This window comes from Apaloderma vittatum, unplaced genomic scaffold (genome assembly GCF_000703405.1).
Source record: "Apaloderma vittatum isolate BGI_N311 unplaced genomic scaffold, ASM70340v1 scaffold16679, whole genome shotgun sequence".
In the NCBI taxonomy this organism is placed as follows: Eukaryota; Metazoa; Chordata; class Aves; order Trogoniformes; family Trogonidae; genus Apaloderma; species Apaloderma vittatum.
In genome coordinates this window covers 1-20,293 of record NW_009733693.1, presented here as the reverse complement: position 1 = coordinate 20,293, position 20,293 = coordinate 1, and the positions used below count along the sequence as shown (strand labels likewise).

Below are 20,293 nucleotides of genomic sequence, written 5' to 3'. Positions count from 1 at the left end.
ATTCCTGGAAGATACGATGACTGCCCAGCATCCCAGCAGCCACCACCATTCAGGATGTTTCTATGCACAAAACTGTCTTTTGTTAGAGAAGTTAACCATACAATACACCATCATGACATGCCTTCACAGAAATGCCGGGTATGGGTACCTGTAGACTCTCAAGTCTGCAGAGACTGCAATGCAGAATGGCCCAAAGAGTGGAACTTTGTTACCCTAAGCAGGCTGGTGAACAGCTGAGGCTGGCTGCTGTGATGAAACATCAGCAAAAACAGACGTCAGGAGAAGCTCTACTTTTCCTGAAGGAAGTAGAGGATAGGATGGGACTTAGAGCCCTGCTAAGAAACCTGTCTGACTCCAGGACTATAGAGAAGGTCTTCTTTTCAGCCTCTCTTCCTCTACAAGCACCCCCTCCTTCCCTTGCTTCTTCACACAGCATCTCCTCAACAAAACTCTTTTCTCAGACAGGAGCCAAGTCAAGGCAAGTCACTGTCCCTTTTCATGCTCTCTCTTAAACCTGTTTTTCCTGGCAATATATGCCTGGCAATGTATTGGAGGCTACTGTGCAAATCCATGAGACCCTGCCTCAAGGTTATGTTGGCACCTTTCTTCCTAAAATTAATTAGGAGGGTTCCCAAATAAATTCCAGGTACATCACTGAACACAACACTGAGCACCACCATAAAGAGATGGTATCAAAGGCAAAGACTTTGGTATCCCTCCTGCCTGCACTCATGCTGCTGAGATCTCCATGAGGCCTTCGGCTTTCTGGCCCCATTCCTAAGCATCCTGCTTGAGTAAACCAAATGAAACTCGACACTGAGTCTTTCTCTAAGACAAAAAGGCCCAAATGATGCTGCCAGGAATTGGAAGATGCCACGTTCACGGCGCTACAGCCTTATCCATTGAACTGCCAGAGACAGCCTCAGCTCCCTATGGAATGTGCACTGCAGGGAACTGTGGTCCCTCACCACCCTCCAGAAAGGAAACAAACAAAACCCACTCACCAACAAGGAAAAGAGGAAGCATATTGCAGCCATTATCATCTCAACAGCGGACATGTTATCTGGCATATTTCCAATTCCGACATTTACAAAATGTAGTTAGTTTACCTTAAGTGTCCTATTTTCCCCTATTTCCCTTTTCCACTGTATTTAAGCTTATATAGCATCTCCCGAGATAAGCCTGCCTTTGTGGCTTGGCTGTACACCACTCCTTCCCTCTATTGTTTTTCTGAGATCGGATGGAAGTCTCCAATGTCACGGTTTGGATGACCGCAGCCCAGCTCTCTTGGCTTGGTTTGTGGGAAGGGGAAGAACAGGAACTGAGGAAGGATAGCCTCTCCTGCTGCAGGAGGGGAGTCCTCTTCCTCACCGTACTACCAGCCCTCCTCAGCATTTTGTTTATTACCGATACTACTTAACTGAATCCATTTTCAGTTGCCCCAAAGGCAGAGTCTGTTGCCAGCTATCGTCATTCTAAACACTTCAGACCCCTGTCACCACGCTTTGGTACAATCCTTACAACAGCTAAACACAAACATTATGTTTCCCTAAGTAGAAATTATAGCTTTCAGGAGCTGCAATTTTATTTTGGTTATAAACATACAAAGGTAACCTTTATGCTGGCAGAGGAGGAGCCACGTGAGAGACCACAGGCTGAGTCTCTGCTTCGCAGGAACATTCCTGGGAGCACTTTGCTGCTTCGCCTCCAGCCGGCTCCATTTCCCAAGCGGTTGCGTTTCCCAAGCAGTTGTGCTTCCCAAGTGCTCGCATGATATCAGAGCTGAAATGAGAGCCAAAACGCCTTGCGGTGGCCAGGGCTGCTGGGGGGATCTGCTTCAGGCCCAGCAGTCCAGAAACTGGGACTCAGAAATGCACTCAAACCGTGCCTCCCTAGCTACTGCTGGCACTACAGGCAGCCTACACATTTAGGACACAATTTTCCTGGCATGACTTGTGACTCGGTTGCCACTCTGAGCCCCCACGGCCTACATTGCAGCACTTCTGAACATGTGGGCTCTGCTCACAGAGCCTCAGAGATGCTCCCACCAGCACCAAAGCAAGGTGCTGGGGATTTCCTCCATTTCAAACATCTCTAACCCTTTCCTGTGCTGCAGATGTCCCACCACTGAGCTCAGGACACCTGTCAAAGAAGCATGATGTTAAATTGCCCTTGCACACCCCTGAGTGCCCCTGGGCATTTCAGTTCTCCTGTCAAGCCTGCTAATGTGTCCTTTCCCTGCCAGGAGTAATGGTGCGTTCCTGGAAGCAAAAACTGCATTAGAAGCCTTCTTTACACGTGAGCTAAGAGCTTTCTTTGCCTCATACCATTTTTACTCATAAATATAATATCAAGGTGACGGTGTTCTTCTCAGACTACTCAGAGTGTTCTGTAAGTAAAACCTGCAATTGGCAATTTATCAGACAGAAAAAAATAAAAGCCACATTTGGTTTCTCCCTACGCTTAGAAATGACCACATGCAGTCTCTGAAGCAGACTGATCTTTGTAACAAGGTCACCAATATCAGCCAGGGGCTGGGGGGGGTAGCGAAACCACCCTGCACATGTTTTTCCTTCTACGCTGCTTTCTTACCAATGTTTTGCTCACTTTCTAAGCAAAGAGGAAGCCTCTCCTGTTCCCGTCACCCTGTGTTTATCCACATTCCAGCAGCCAGCGGCTGCTCCTCCAGGCGCTCGCCAAGGGCAAACAACTGGGTCTCGCCGCAACACATTTTTGAACTTGGGACACATCCAGCTCTGAGTGGGAGTGAGGTGGGAGCCCTGAGAAAAGAAATGATAGAGGCAGCGGATGGTGGGACACCACGAAATCTTTTGAAAGCGCTGCTCCTGCAGGCTAAGACAAAAAGCACAACCCACGGTTTGCTTAGTGAAAGGACTGGAAAATGCACTTTAGGAGGAAAAGCCTCAGGAGTCAGAATAAATCCTCCCAGATGTCCCCGGTGACAAAGCAGCCCAATTTGATCAATACAGCAGCATTATTAACACTGTGCTACCTTACATGAGGATAGTCACATGTTCTTGCCTTTGCTGAGTGTGGGGGAAGGGGCACAAACTCCTACAGCAATTCACAGGGGAAACGTCGCTCTCAAAATCATTAAGACTGCACAAAGAATCTCTTACCCATTTCTATGCAAGCTGCTTTTTTTAGGAGAGCTCTGCTTCATTAGTTATTGATCAAGCTCAGGTGGAATCCTAGAAATAGGGTGTGCTTTACGGTTTTCTCAAAGAGAAATTTTTGTTTTAATGACTTGAGTATCCCTATCTTCAGCTTTTTTTCTGCAGCCATGAAGACCCTTCCCTTTAGGGGCTGGACACAGACACATAAAGGTAGGTGGTTAACAATAGCAGGTAGGATTTTATGATCAGCAAATTTTGTACGGTGATGAGGAGGCTTGGGCTTTAAATGTGTTTGGATTCAAGCAGAAGTAACGGTAGTAAAAGGGTATGTATCACGGCTACTCCGGAGCCCCAGCTCTAGTCACAGTCTTTCCGCGCTCGGCTCTTGACAAACCCAGTTACAGCCAATCCTGGTGAGTAACCTGGAAACTGGCAACAGAATGGAAGAGGAAGAAAACCAGTCCTAGCTAATCACCTGCTCAGCCACGGCAAGCAAACCTGAGGATTTTGTAAAAACTAGGTTCTGCGTGTGCCTCGTGACGAGTTTGAAAGTGGCTAGAGAGGTACCACTCCTATGCCAGGTGACTCCATGTGGGAGAAAACATAGCAGAGAAGCTAAAGGCTGAGTGGTAAATGCTAGCAGCATGGGAGGAAGGGCTGACTGCAATAATAAACACAAGACCAGCAAATGGCCTTTAAAACTAGGAGAAACACCTTCTTACCCACAAAGAGGTGTATCATCATTCATTGCTGGAAAGAAAAACTACTACAGAAACGCTGCCTTGGCACCAGTCATCTTCTTCCAGCACTCACCTGGGGCCACACATTGTCAAAAATGGGGAAATCGACAGACTCACTCCCCCTCCACAGGGAAGAAATCCTACCATGAATACCTTCTGTCATCTCTCCACCAAAATACACTGAGACTATCAAAGCCAAACTCTGCACCAGAGAGGTGAAATGCTGATATTCAGCACACCAGGCCACCTCCACACTGTGTCTGCTAACTGCTTCTCACCAGAGAAGTGTGGTGCTGCTCCAGAGCTGCTGGCACAAAGTCCTCCCAAAAAAGGGTGCTGCAAAAGTGTCTAGACAGACTAAAATTAAAAAGAACGAATTATATGACACTGCCCACTGTCTGCAAACCAGGGCCAGATTCTCAGGAGGAGTAAATCGTTAGCATCGCAATCATAGCTAGTGGAGTCAATTTACACCAAGCAAGGATCTGGCCCAGAAAAATATTCCTATTGAGTTTGCAGCCAAAAATTCCTCCACTAGACCACATTCCACTAGTTAAACTGCCAGGGAAGACAATTGCAGAAAGAATTTAATTAAAATGGAGATCAGGGAGCTGGTATGCTTTTCAATCTCTGCTCTTGACTTCCTCTGTCCAACAACCAAGCTCTTGGGTGTCCCAGTTTCCCAGTCTGTAAAATGGGCACGCTACAGCTTCCCTGCTTTCTGAGGGCAATGGCTGTGAAGCATCTTATCTGTTCAAAGCCCAGCCATCAAATCAAACAGATGACTGAATGCTCCAAACCTCTGGGTCTCAGATGAAAGGGTACCTATTTTTCTTTGCTGAAACAGCTCTGCCATTGCTCTTGGAAAATGTGAGCTTCAGAAAGGCAACTTGCAAGTTTTGCTTCCAAGACTTGTAGGTGTCAGGTCCTCTGACTTATCAGGGTACTGCCGAGGACTTTTGCTGCTCCAGACTGCACAAATTTGCTAGCATGGTCCCTGGTAATGAAACAGAGGTAGGAACAGAGAGTACTGAGGTAGGCACAGAGAGTACTGCTGTCCCACAGTTTTCTCATTCATATTTTATTTCTGAATTTTGACTTTTGTACTGGTTAACATCTTGACAAATGGTGAATTTTCTGCATACCTCTCTGTTTTCAACTTTTCCAGGAAGTCATTAGATGGAAGAATGTAGACCAGGATGTAGACCAGTGCAATCACCATCAAGTCATAAGGATGGTGCCATGCGGTGCCTCACTGTAGCACATCCATTCTTTGTTTTCAGTCTTTAATTCCTGTTGAAACATTTGTCTTTTCACAGGATCATGTCTTTTCTGCAGGATCATTAGCAACAGCACATGGTTTAGGAACTATTTCTTTACAGTCCTCATGTTGCACACAAAATCCCCTCACGGATACTCACAGCTTCAGAGCTTGGTGGATAAAAGGGGTGAAAGATGACAGTTCCTGTGAGAAGTTTTCACCGAGGCAGAACCAACAAAAACTGAGCAGAGCCCAACTGCCCACAGCCAGCTGCGTACCTCAGTGCTATGTGCCAAGGCCCTACTGTTTTGTTACAACCCCAGCAGTCCCTGCATGAGGCGGGCAGCTTTCCTTCTGCACAGGAAGGAAAGGGAATCATCCACCTTCTGAAACACCAGGAAAATATTCCTTTGCCACATACGCAGCCCAGGCTGACTCAAAGGAGCGGAGGTGGTTGGAAGCAACACAGCATGCAAACACCGCGGGAAGGTCCAGAGCCCAAACCAAGGAGCAGCCCAGAGCTGCTAACGCTCCCCAGGGCTCGGGCTGGCTCCTTCGCCGTACGCTGGTGGCTTTGGCAAAAACTCCTTCAAGGCGTCGGGGCCAGGGCTGCAAGGAGCCACCCTGCTCAAGGCCACCATGGCCACCCACCCCAGTGAGTGGTGGCAGAGGGGACTCACCAACTTGCAGATACCATTTCCTGAACAAAGGGCAGCACATCACAGCAGCCCTGCTCTTCCCAATAAGAATACTACCATGTGATTTTCAGCCCCACGGTTGTATTTGTGTTTATAGGCTCTTCAAAATACTAAGATCTCCCACAACTGTCAACAGCCAGTACTTGGAACCAGCTACCATCAAGTCACCAGTCACAATTTGACTTTATCCCATTCAAAATCTGATCTGTTTCATTAAACAAGCAAACAAAAATCAGGCGTAATTTGACAGCCCTCACTATAAAAACGTGCTTTAATAAAAACAGATCGGAAAACTAAGGAAACTGATAAAAAGCTTTCACTGTGAAGAAAAGCAGGGAAAAGGACTTAAGGAGGAAATGCTAAATATTTCTGTGATGCCAGCAGAGGCAACATTTAAAGAAAGCCAAGCAGGGGCAGGAAATGTATCTTTGAGATTGAATTTGGAAAAAGACAAATAAATGCAACACAACATGCATGCTCAATACAAAGCAGAGATACAGTAATGCTGAAAAGAGGCCTAGAACAGAAAAGACACAGAGAAGACCAGTATAGCATCTGATATACAGGAAAACTGGAAGGAACACAGAAAGGAATGTATGACGAAACTAAAAGGGACATGCACATTTATTACTATTTATCATGTCTGTTCCACAGCCTGTGTCATAATATCCAGTCAATGAGCAGGGGTTTCATTTCACTTTTAGATAAAAGTCCTTGAAAGAGTTAATACAGATAAAGACGGGTAAAAGTGTCACAGATCCTGCAGCCACAAACAGGGTGAATCCAAACAAAGCAATGGACTTGCTCATTGCTAAAAGAGAGAATATGGGAGGGGGAGAAATTGGACTCAGGTAGGAGAGAGAACAGCCTGTTAGACATTTCTCCTCTGAATTAGGTTTTAAGCACATGCTTCCAAGGAAAGCAAGGCCTCACGCTAGATGGATTTCAAATAAGACTGGAAAACACCACTGAGGCATACAATGAGAAATGTCTCCTGGGCAGAAGGATTTCATGATCTAACAGTGCTGACTTCTGAGTGTATTTGTTTCTGGACCAGATCTGTTCATTGCTGCTGCATGAAGGCAGTGGCCACAAAAGCCTTTTCATCATGTGCACCCTGCTCTTGAACCTCACTTGCCTTCAAAATTAGCCCATAAGACCCCTCTGCTTAGCACAAGGTCTTCCCTGACCCTTCTCTAACCTTTGAGGCCAAGCTGCAGTCAGAATGCGGCCCCACACCCTCGACATGACATGACATGACATGACATGACATATGACACGACACGACACAGACTCACTTTTGATTCTAATCAGTGCAGGAGGAAGCCCCTACTTCCACAAACTTGGTCTCTCCTCCGAGACACATTTCCAGCCTGACACGCAACACACATGTGATGGATTCTCAAAATGAAACGTGTCTGATCACCCATATGTGCACATGATTCCCATTTACACTACAGCTTTTTGATATCATTAAAACAGAGCAAAAAGGTCTCAAAGAGAACTTACTTACAGAAGTAGATTTTAAGGTCAAAAAGGGCCATTCTGATAATTTAGTCTGACCCCAGGACAACATAGCCCACTGAATTACACAAAGGGCTCCTTTAGACACTCATTTACACCCACTTTCAGGTTGGTTTCCACTACTGGATATGAAAGCCCCAGGGTAAATCAGAATGGGATCCTTCCTTCTTTCCATGCACCGAGACTGTTCAGAAACCTCTCTCATCTGTCTTCATTTCACAGATGGGTATTACTGTCCTGGGGGAAGCTATACCCACACCAGGCATCATCCTACCTTCCAGTGCTGGGGAGAGCACATTCAGCGCTTAGAAACATCTTCTCATTCCTTCCCACCCCCACATTTTCTTCATTCAAAAAACCAAAGAAAACAAATCATGCTATATCCTTTGTTGACGGCAGCTCAGGACCTCCCACTCTTTCATGGAAAGAAAATTTCTTTCCGGTGCAGTTTTGATTATTTATTAGCTGAAGGTGGAGGGAGAAGTGGTATTTATAGGATGCCTAAGGCCACACTCACTATAAAACAGAAATAAGCCAATATAGTTAGAGCAGAACTTAGTGGCCTATTGTGCAACATTTTAAAAAATGTACTCTCTCATTATGGTACTTGATGATATCTCCTCGCCGGGACACCAGCGGAAATACATTTATGAGAGCCATGGAGCAGCAATATTGTTTTAATCAAATCATTAAAATGGGTGTGCTCTTTTCTCCCCCCTTCCTGATATTTATTCCACATCCTGACACGACCTAGGATTTGTATAGACCATTCTCCTCCAAGGTGTCAAGTGACTTTGTGGACACTGGGCCAGTGTAAATCCGCATATCGCCACTAGGACTTTGGCAGATCTGCATCAGTTTGCATCAGCCCAGGATCTGACTCACTGACTGATCCGAAATCCCCAATGTGATGTAGGTACTATTCTTCTCATTTACAAAGAGAAAAAGCATTCAGAACTGAATTTCAAAGGTTTCCTTGACCTTTTCCACTGAAACATAAAGAAATGGAAAGGAGACAGAAATTCCCATCTTATACCATAGTGCAACGACATCTGACCAGAGATGCGGCTTGTTCAAACAAAACACTGACTGAATTACAAGGCCTTGCTGCTGGCGCAGCTCTCGCTGCACGAAGCTAATCCATGTGAGACAGTCCCAGTGAGGAGGAGCCTTCAACCCAGGGCATCCACTCAGCGTCCAGCTCAACAGGCAATCAGGACCTGGAAGACCAGTATTCAGCATTTTCTAAAAGTCACATGCGCTGGAGGTATTTGCGAGTAAGAAACCACGCATGCCTTGCTTCCCCTGCTCTCCTTCACATGTGCTCTTCAAAGAAATGTAACGTGACTTTCTAATACCAGGAAAAGAAATCCCAATGCAGCCTTTGTAGGGCTCTGTGCACCTACTGGTATTCTCAGTACTGAGAAACTATGCTGGGAAGTCACCTGTTTACCAAGTCCTTCACACCAGAAAGTAACCCTGCACTGGCACTCTTCTGTTCACCTTCAAACAACTGGGGCTTATTCATATTTTAAACAAACCACGAAAGCTCAAAGAACCCAGGATGAGCTAAGCACACTCAGTAACTGAGTACCTTTAATCTGAGTACCTTAAAACTCATTTGAAAGCATCCAAGAAACATTAATAAAGGAGTCACTCTCAAAAAAACACAAAACTGTCTTAAGTGAGCAGAAAATCAGGGCTGCCTGAAGAAAGAGCATGAGCTCTGCAGCCGGCTCAGAAGTACAGCATGGTGCCATCAGACCAGGCTGTCCTGGAGGCAGGCAAACCGGGCAGAACAAGGCCCCACATCATCTTCTTTAACGCTCAAATCAGCCCACCTCCTGCGGCACCGATTCAAGTGAACACCTTCATACAATCTTCATTTCATTTTAAAAATACAGGAGAGCTAAGGAGTGTGCCAGTAAGAGAACTCTATGCTGCTTTCCTCCAGTAAGCAGTAGAAAACTACTCCAGGTGACATCCACTTACCTTGAAATTCTCAAATCTGCAAGAGAAGCACTTTACAAGCTCTTTCACTGGGTCACGTCAGCACTTACAGCAGCCTGCCTTTTCTTCCAAGATATTGGAGACCACCAAAACTTGCTTTGTCTGGTCTGATCGGACAGAAACACCCCTTACTCTCACTGTTGGACTGCAACCCCCACTGCTCTTTCAGAAGTTTTTTTAAGCCCCAACTCTCAGAGGCTTCTGGTTACACCAGAACCATCTTTCTCAGCACCAAAACCAAACTCCTGTTCTCCTTGACTGCACAGGAAAGTCTACAAACATGACTTTACGCTATCCTGAAAGATCAGAAAGAAAAAAAAACAAACCGAAAGAACACACAGCCTTGCTAAGAACCTGATGTACAGCAATCTTCAGATGTTCACAATCACTCTGAGGTGCTGGCACAGCTTATGAACAGCTGGGGGAGGGTTGTGACACCACCAGAGTGAACTGGGACAGCAGCATCAGATGGAGACAGAAAAGAGCTATTTTGCCCAAAGTGGCTGTTTCCTCAAATCAGTCAGTCCAGTGCCCTCTGCTTCTCCTTTATTATTTTAAAATGCAGCCAAATTTAAAAATGAAGCGAGAGACATCGAAGTTCATCCCCATCTGATCTGGTCACTAATCACAGAATCACATAGAATCTCTTGGGTTGGAGGTTTCTTTTCACTAGCACCAATTTTCCATTGAGCAGCAAATGCAGCCTCTCCACTGTCCACGTGTCGGAAACAAAGCCACTTCTGGCCTGATGCTTTCCATATGAAACACCAGCTCCATCTTTCTTCTCCCCTCTCCCTTCCTCCTTTCCATACTTTATTACTCACGCAGCAGCTGTAGTAGCTTGCAGATGAGTGGAATGTTTTCTTCAGAGCAGCATAAATTTTCCAGGCTGACAGCGGAGGCCAAAAGCAAGAAAAAACCCCAACAAATCCCAAACCAGGATTATTTAGTACTTTTGACCAGCTCGAAGCAGGCAGCAAGCCCTGCAGGGCTAGCACTCTTTAAACCACCATGCAGCCATGGAAAAGACCAAAGCCCCTGCTCTGGTTATCTCACCCTGCAACCCTGAGAGGTGGGGCACCTCAGACCAGCAGAAAGCCATAGGTCCCAAGGGAGGGCGAATGCGCCAATTCCTCGCAAACTGGCACAGCACTTCGCCAGCAGCAGCTGAGCAGAGGAGAAAAAGAGTGACCAGCAGTTGTGAAGAGCCAACAAAAAACATGTGATTGCACCACTCTTGTGCATCAACAAGCCCTGCCAGACCCTTGCCCAGAGGCAGGGCGAGAGCAGGCACCCGGGTTAGGGACCAGAAGTATCCACATATTGCTTATTGCATCATGTAGGGTTGTGCCTGCAGATGCAAGAGAGACACAGGATGCAGGTAGTCTGAATATCTTTTACTAGACTAATTGCTAATAGCTGGCAAAAATGAATCAAGTTTTAGGGGCACAAACCCTGAAATGAAGGCTAAAATCGACAACAAAGCCAAATGTTAGACAAACCAAGCCTCTCACACTAAAACCAGGGCCAGACCCTAAGGAAAACTTCAAGAAAGCAGAACTGATTGAAACATTCCTACTAAACATTCCCAAAAAAAATATTACATTTTTACCCAATATAAAGTGTTTTATTCAGATACACTGGTTTTGGAGGCACTGTGCCATCCCCTGAAATTTCACACATCCAAGACGTAATCTGGAAGTGCAGATCTGAATCAAGCAAAGCAGCGACTCAAAGCTGGGACTCTAACATCGCACCGAAGCGTTGTGATGTGGCCAATGTCCATTCTGGGTTTAAAAAGCAAGCACACAGGAGCATCTCTCATCCTTCTATTCTTCCACTCACTGAATATTTTGCACCGTGGCCTTTGCTCACTGGAAGCTTTGTTTTCCTTCCAGCCGTGGTGAAGAATAAAGTCAGCCAATTAAAGGCAGTCCCCTACATCACCCCCACCAGAACAAAGCAATTCAGCGCAATGCTGATTCCCCTCCTGGGCTGGAGCACAGACAAGTCAGCAGAAACTGCAAATGTTTACAAACCCAAGAACTGTTCTTATGCTCGAAAGTGAACTTTGCCCACTAGAGTCAGGATTAAAACCAAATGCCTAACAGCATAGTAGCCTATTAGTAGTGAAAGCATATTTTAAATCTAATTTACTTGTCATGCCACATGCATTTTTCCTCACCGCACAATCCAAACAATCATTTTCACTTTGATTTCCAGTCACTTCAGTTGTAGAGAAAGAATGCTGCAGCACAAGAGCTGCAAAGGCAGCAGGTGGGCAAGACGATCTTGTCCAAAAAACATAAACCCTGCTTCCAGGGCTTTTAAAATTACAGAGATGGAGATACTTCCATTAACTGCAGTTTCTGTCAGAACACATTGGTTTACAAGGGTCTGTCACGGTCAAACGTCAACCTTATGCCAGCGTCCCTTTAAAACTGACCTCGGGAGGTTGCAGGTTTAAGGGCAGGATTTGTAAATCAAGACACTAATTGGAATGTCTCAGAAAAGCCTTTCACAAGCCAGCATCCTTCGCCTTCGCATCCTTCCCCATCAATCATGCTGTCTCCCGAGCTCGCCTGTGTCACTGCCTACTTCTCCATCCCTTGCATAGTAGAAGCTGCTGACCACCACATATAATTTAAACCCCAGCTTTGCACTTGGGTCCACAATGCTGGGAAATAATCAAGAGGATTAGGACATGTGAAACATGGCGTATAAGCACCATGTTCAAAACCATTATGACACTTAATTAAGTATGCCTGCTGGACCTTCAGCACGCAGTGATACGCAGTCTGTGCGTAAATGACTCAGACTTAGTGTACATTGCAAAGTATACTGCACGCATCTTAATAGTTCTCCAAACAACACATGTAATGAATGCACAGTTGCACTGAGTAGAAATGCTCTGGATCCTTCATGTGTAAGAATAGAGAGAGGATGGGTACCTGCTTTAAAAGGATTAAGAGTATTAGAGCAACTTAATATATATCAGAGTTGATATATTAAATCTTTAAAACAAAAAAAGAAATTCCACACCTTCCTGCCTGACCTTCCCACACTCAATCCAACACCTTTTAAAACCCCAGAGAAAGGGTCAAGTTAGCGCTACGCACAGACAACACAGACCTCTGCGAAGGGGCATTTCAGCTTACCTTTTGGATCCTTATTTTCTTTTTTTTCGGAGAGGTGATGCTGCACCCCACGGAGGGTCCCTGCACGGGAGCTGTCCTGCGCTTTCAGCACTGGCCGCCTGGCGGGGCCGCCTTTGGGCCGGCTGGCTTGGCAGGATTTTGGCCGGTCGGTTGCCCATCTCCCCACAGGCCAGGGCATCCCTCTCCTGCCCCAGCCACTGTGCCCGAGCACCACAAACCCATAAGAGGAATCCTCGCGGCAACCTCAGTCGAACAGAAGATCTGGCAACTCGTAACTGAAGAATCGAGAAGCAAAGGTTTGGTGTCCTTATTAAATTCAAGATGTCTAACTACCTTGGAGTATAAAGGCTGAAATGGTTTACTTCTAAAAGTGAAATGAGGCATGAACCCTGCTCTCACAGGGAGCCTAAAAATCTGAGCGGCGAGGCAGCCTTCCTCACCAGCTGCTGCCAGAGCAGGGATGGCAAATACAGCCTGGAGAACACAGTGATACATGAGATTTTTCTGATGGATACACCTATCTCTGTACTGCCAGCTCTCAAAATGATGCAATAGTGGCATTTTCTTAACACTGCTGCAATCAAGAAAGTGTTGGAAATCCCCCCTTTTTTTTTTTTTGCTTTTGAGAATAAATGACAATACAAGAACTCTGCAGTGGCTTAGCAGCAAGAAAAGTAAAAAGAACATCAAATTACAAAATAAAAATCTTTGACTTTAAAGACAATCTCCATGTCTTGGGAGTCAGACATATGATCCTTTAACTCAAAGTGGCAATGCTGGAAGGAGACATGGCCAAGGGCATACCAAACTCAGACACTGAAAACACCGATCAAGACTGAAGCCAATGGAAGAAAACTGGGGGAGCTTCAAGTACAACAGCATCAAGACAGGGAATATACTTGTGCAACATCTGTACTCCAAACCTGTCCTCTACCCAGGAAAATTTGGGAGGAGGAGAAGCTTTCCCTGGCAGGAGGCACTTGAGAGTCCAGGGAAACAAAGGAAAGTAAGAGGGACTCAGCATCATTCTTGAAAACACCTTTATTAACTCTCCAGAATTCAGGTTTATCAATAAAAAGGCAAACTGTCTCCAACTGCAACGAGGTTTTGAGCATGATGATCAAAAGCCTACAATTTTTCTCCTCCTCTGCAGAATGTGATAAACTTGGTAAGAGATGGTGACCCCATTGATTAAGGTGCTGAACACCAGTGCTGCTCAGCCCCTGAGCAAAACCCCTTTGTTTTATATGGCCAACTGCAATCAAGGTTGTTCATATGCAGCTACACAGTGAAACAGAAGCAGCTTCCTTCTCACTTCCCTATAACATGTTTCCCAGTGCAGAATGCAGAAACATCACACTCGATGTTTCTCAGTGGAGTGTCAAGGCCTCAAAAAAGACAATATACAAAAGACAGAATCATGGAACAGTTTGTCTTGGAAAGGACCTTAAAGATCATCTAAGTTCCAACCCCCCTGCCATGGGCAGGGACATCTCCCACTAGATCAGGTTGCTCAAAGCCTCATCCAAGCTGGCCTTGGACACTTCCAGGGGAGGGGCTTCCACAACTTCCCCAGGCAACCTGTTCCAGTGCCTGAGCACCCTCACAGAAAAGAATTTCTTCCCAATATCTAATCTAAATCTACCCTCTTTCAGTTTGAAACCATTACCCCTTGTCCTACCACTACACTCCCTGATAAAGAGTCCCTTCCCACCTTCCTGTAGCCCCCGTTAAGTACTGGAAGGCCGCTATAAGGTCTTCTCGGAGTCTTCTCTCTTCCAGGCTGAACAGCCCCAACTCACTCAGCCTGTCCTTGCAGGAGAGATGCTCCAGCCCCCTGACCATCTTTGTGGCCCTCCTCTGGACCCACTTGAGCATGTCCATATCTTTCTTATGCTGGAAGCCCCAAAGCTGAACACAGTAGTCCAGGTGGCTACTATTTGCCTCCACCCTGGAGAGCTTAAGTGTGATACTATGGCACGCAACTGAAGACCTTCTGCACTTTCCACATGGAAGTACCACATTGCAGACTAGCTACACATCATGATTTTTATGTAGCCTACTCTAAACTGTGCATTGCCTACTCAACAGGACATGCAGAAAAATGTGGGCTTGGGGGAGGGGAGGTTAAACCATCCTAAACAAATAAGAGAAAATATTTTCCAGTTGAGTACCCACATTATGATTGTGCATTGCTTAAAGGTATTTACCTCATTTCAAAATCACTTGACTCAAGTCACACACATAATCAGCTATTTAAGACCTGTAACATGGATTGCAGGGCTCTACGCTTTCATAATGTCAAGAAATAATCACTTATAACAACAGATTCTGTAATTAAGGAATAATGAAACAATAGAGACAGCAGTTTCAAGTTTGTGTTTCCTCTCTTTCTCTGTCTCTTTCTGAAAGGTGTTAGGAGCATGTTTTCAGCACATGGAGCAAGCAGAGAGCCTGCAGGTATAAATGGACCAGTGCTTAGAGTCTGAAATACACTGCATTACACATGTGGCTGTTCTTGGAAGTCAACCATTTGTGCGAGTTATTCTCAAGAGGCATGATGTACTATAAGCACTTAAGAAATGTGTTACACTGTGACTGGAACTGAGATGAAATAGCAATATTAAAAGAGATGGTTTAGTTTATGTAGTAGCCAACTATGCCATTAAACTAGAACAATGGAGACAATGGGGAGGCAGGAATGTTCTCCAGTGTGATTTATTCCTTTCCAGTAGCAGTGGAAATTTTTCCTATAGGCCTTAAAATTACCCTGTCTGCCAAACAGAAGTGAGCATTAAGATGTAAGAGTTCTGCTAGATTAGTCACTTCAGGATACTCTGCTCTCACACAGCACAGGGATCTCAAAGCACTTTGCCAGAATGGGTCAAAACTCAGCCTCTTAGCCCCGCAAAGACCATGCCTGAACATTGTTGTTGTGAGTCACTTCAGAAAGGGGGAAACTGAGACCTGAAGACTTGATTAAAAATATGCAAAGAAGGCTCTACGGCAGAGTCAAGAGCCAAACAAAGGGTTCCTTGAATCTTATGCTTTACAGGAAACATGCATCTCCCTTGGAAGGATTATTGTTTGCTGCAGCTGAGAGCAATCAGGTCAGCCAAGGCAAAAGGAAATGTTACCTGGCAATAGTTATCAGGCAAATGATACAATGCTACTTCCACTTCTGCCAGCCAATTAGACCTGTTCCGCCCAATGACACATGTGGGAAAGGCTGGCTCTTTTAGAATAAGCCAGGGTGTTTGGCTTGAATTTATACACCTGCATCAGCTACATACACAGCGATGCTGTGCATCTACCTGCTCTTTGTGCTCCCGTGTTCTGATGCTACGGGAGATGCTGTGCCAGAAGCTGCCCTATGGCCCACAGAGAACATGAAGAGAGCCCCCTAATGTCTCCTGATCAGACCCCTTCTCTACACAAGGACGGTGAGTCCAGAGTCCTCTAAAGCATCTACGGAGAAGGATAATAGGAGTGGTTGGAAATGCTACCCCCCAGGAAGGGACATATCCGAAGACAAAAGATGCCTTATGCACTCCGATCCTTTAATGACCCTCAAAATGACATTGTGAACGCACAGCAGGAAGAACAGACTGAAGCCCCATGCCCAGCCCTTCACAATACTCAGCACTGCTCCCTCCCTCCTTGCAGCCTGGCACGCTGAGAGCAGGACCACGTGCAGCCGCACAGGCTACGCTCCTCACAGTCACCTCCCTCAAAAACAGCCTCCTACCCACTTCCTTCCTCTGCAGAGTAACGAGGCGCTCTTCGGCCTCGTGCTGCCTTTCCCAGCAGTCTGGTTCCAATCTCGGGGATGCCACAACAGACAGCTACCCCCGAGCAAAGGCATATGTGGCCAGAGGTCCTCCCGCTGCATCACAGCAACCATGCAGGTGCTGACATCTCCCCCCACCCAGGTCCTGAGTCAGCTCACAAGGACAGAGAGCAACTAGGACAGTTCCATCAGAGGCAGGATGAAGCACCAGGCAGAAACACAGGCACTGAGATATCAACCATCTGATGTACAGCGAACGCCTCGTTTTCCAATGCACAGAGCCCACCTCTTCCTTTAATCTCTCTCAGTGCCGCGGCGGCTCAACACTGCCGGAAAAGCTAAACAAAGACAAAGTTCTCTCTCTCCTGATGAAGCTGGGCTATGACTTACTCATCAGATCCCAACATCTCCACTCCAAGAGAAAACCTTCCTGACCTCCGATGTGTCTTCCCTGAAGGAGTACATCCAAAGCTCACAGAGTGAAGCAAAGCTTTTGTTGCCTAAAAACCAAGCCCTCTCTCCCCAACACGTGTTTTAAAACAACATGAAGCACATCATGGATTCAGATCCAACTTCCGCTTCAGGTATTTCCACTTTTACAATGTAAACTAAGTCCAGGGCAGAGTGAGAGTTTTTGTGTTTGCATTTTTCCCCCTAAAAAAAAGAAACCTACACAAGAGGTGACAATCTCTTCCTACACAACATCTGTTTGTTTCATACATACTGCTGCGTTGCTCTCATTCAAATCCAGCACTAACCGTCAAAAGCCCAGATACCAAACTTGTTCACATTTCTCTTGCAGTGGGAAGGAAAAAAAGGGAGAGATCAGCTGACTGCGTGCAAGCATTTAGCAACCTGCCTGTGCTGTCAGTACCCTCCGTGAATGATGGGTGTTTCACAATCGGAAATATGAGCAATTGCCCCAGCTGTGTAGTCCTCAGCCAGCAGCTACAAAAGTGTGGTCCAGACTCAGGAAGGAGGACAGGGCTGTGTCAACACCTCCACTCCAAGGCACGCTCTGATTTTCAGTGGGGCAAGGGCACCTTTTACAGTAGCACAGCAGACACCACTTCTAGAAGCAGGAGCTGGCATGGACTAACCTCTCCACATCAAGCACAAGTAGCTGTTAATCACAAAACAATTGGAGCTCACACCATGATAAGGAAGCCAGCTGTTGACCCACACAACCGCTTCCCTGCTCTTAAGAGATTGAAGTAATCTCCCAGGGCGCTGCTTTGCTGCTGGGAAGAGCACTGCTCTGGAGACTTTGTGGAGCTCAGGTATGGCACCAGAGCTCTTCAAGGAAACAGAGGCAAGACCCACTCAAATATTTTCACTCAAAATTAAAGCTGCTGCTTTCCAATCCCGATACTTCCCGCAGGGATCCGTAACTGCCCTGTCAGCTTTCTTCCTCAGGGGTCTCAACTGCAGCCTGACAGCTTTAAGGGACACCTTTAGAAACACACACACACGCACACATATCTGCCTCAAAGATGCAATGGTTTGCCTAAAACAAATAAAACCCCAAGACATGGCTACATTTTGCAAGCGATTCAGAAGAATGAAATTGGGGTCTCTGTGTCAGTGGGTCTGCCAAGCTTGCGAGACAGCATGCTCTGTACAGCCACCTTCGGCGGCTCCTACCACCGACACAGCAGTTTTGCTCCCCGTTGTTTGCAAGGAGAGTCCAGGCAGCAACAGGGGAATAAAACCAAACTGTAAATACACGATGTTTTATCAAAACATCAGGCATTGGTTGGGGGATTTGAGGGAAAACAAGGGAAAATGTTAAAAATTATTTACAACTTCTCTTTTCAAACAAATGTGGAGAATCAATGGGGTTTAACCAGGAGAGTGTGAGTTTAAATTTTGCAATAGTAACAGTGGCTCTGGGTGAGTACATTATAATGTATGAAACAAACTGCTGCTCTTCCATGCATAAAAGAAGGCAGCAGGAGACAAGAGTATCACTCACAGTACTGCCTAAAGCATGCTGGCTATGTCAACAGATTATCTCGCTTTGGACTGTCTGGACTGTTACTAATATGCAACTGAATATGCAACCAATCCAGCAACAACGATGCTATGAAATTATTTTTTAATGTAATTATATTAACCTCTTCAGTTTAATTAGCATGTTAAAAATATAAAAGGAAAGCAGATGTGACCATCATGGATGTGCGAGCTGAATATTAATAACAAAAAACATCCCCTCCCCCTCGGAGGATAAAGCAAAGTTGGATCGGTCATTTTGCACATTAAATCCTGAATGTGTTCGCACCATAGCTGTCATTAAACCTCTTGTGCGTGTGCGTATATACACACAAAGCTATAGGCAAAACAATTTTACTAGGGTAAACCTTTAAAGATCCAGCCCCAGTCCAGCTGGATGACAATGCTACAGCCCGAGTGTTCCCCTGAAACTCTACCATCCACATTTCTCCCCCTCCACCTCTAAGGAAAAATTAAATGAACATCACAAGCTGTCACTTATTGGAGACCTAACGCATGCTACCCTTACACCAGTCAAGATTAAGGTGAATGCTGGCAAGATGAAATCCAGCAGCTCGTTATTCTTACAGCAATAGTGCCACGGTCCCTGCGCTGCATTAGCACCACATGTCATCCCAGCCACACTCCACTATTCCTACCCACCAGCGGATTTATTTTTTTTTCTTTTAAAGAGACACCAGTTTCCAGAATTTTGCCTGGTGTATCACCTCTGCTAGAAAATCTCATCAAGAAACTGGATTGTCTCACAATGTCCTGCCATAACAAGGAATCCTGTCTTTCCTTTTTCCTCGGTATCCCAGCTGATAACTATTTATAGATCCATGAATTTGGGCTCATAGTTCATACTATACAACTCTTTTCTCTGTAATCTACTCTCCTCCTTGGTCTTATTTATTCGCACTGCCAGTCATCATTTTAATGCATTTGTAATACTTGATTTCCATCTTTATCCTAATTCTGCCTGCATAGTAACCCTACAGTGCCTCAAAACACACTGGTTTACTGGAACCAGCCTTAGGCGTCATTGTTTTAAGATACAGCAAGAAGTGTGTGTTTCTCCCCGTCTTCTAAAAAAAAAAAAAAGAAAAACAAGTCACCTCCCTAGTTATAGAATTTAGCATAAAAGCTTTTGCTAGTGCTTTCACACACCTGCTCACCCCCCATCTTTGATTTAAGCTATGGCTTTTATTGACATATACTAATTACCTGAAAATAAGAATGATCTATTCCGTTTCCACCAGCTGCCAGTTGTCAGCACTGGCTAGAAGTGATCAGCCTTGTTTAAAAGAACGGGGGAAAAAAAAATCTAAGCACAAAAATAAAATAAAAACAGTAGTCACTATAAAAACAAAACCCTAAAGAATGCCACCGGATCTCAGGTGCTGCCGGGCGTGCTCAGAAAGGACTGAAGGCAGACAGATTTGAATGGACTGCTCAGTTTGTCATGGCAAAAAAAAATACAGAGATTTAAAGGTCTACCCACGCAGAAAAGAAAAAAACAAAACACCAAAAAAAAAGCCCAACCCTGAATTAAAGAACAAAAATAAAACAAAAGTCAGAAATGCAGCCTCAATGCATCGACTGTCTGCGCTAAAGAGATTTACAGGAGTAATTTAAATGATTCACCTCCTGCCAGTTTCCCTCCAAGGATGGCAAAGCTGAGAAGTAGCCGGTGTCGTGGACAAGCTGGAGTTCCTGGAATATACTATAACTAGCCAAGACATCCATGCTGCTGCTGAGCAAGACCCTTTCTTTCTGCTTTTGTGTGTGTTTGTTTGCTCGGGTGGGGGGGTTGTTTTTGATCATAAAAAAAAAAAAAGGAGGAGGAAAATCAACCAATGATAGATCCAGCGTCCCTTTGGCTTTGTTTTGTTTCAGTCACACTTTAAAAAAAAGAGGAGAGAGAGAGAATCGGCGCAGAGGGACGGCGAGGGTCGGGGGCCGGGCCGAGTCGGACGAGAG

At 45.5% G+C, this 20,293-nt stretch overlaps 1 protein-coding gene across 1 annotated transcript in view; it reads right to left on the bottom strand.

Annotated features, from left to right (window-relative positions):
* Positions 1-20,059, bottom strand: part of KLF7 (Kruppel-like factor 7 (ubiquitous)) — a 62,239-nt gene extending 42,180 nt beyond the window's left edge. The window contains exon 1 of the mRNA XM_009876017.1: positions 19,958-20,059. Within this exon, the coding sequence (XP_009874319.1) occupies positions 19,958-20,059 (102 nt within the window). The remainder of the gene's footprint in view (positions 1-19,957) is intronic.
* Between the last annotated feature and the right edge of the window lie 234 nt (positions 20,060-20,293).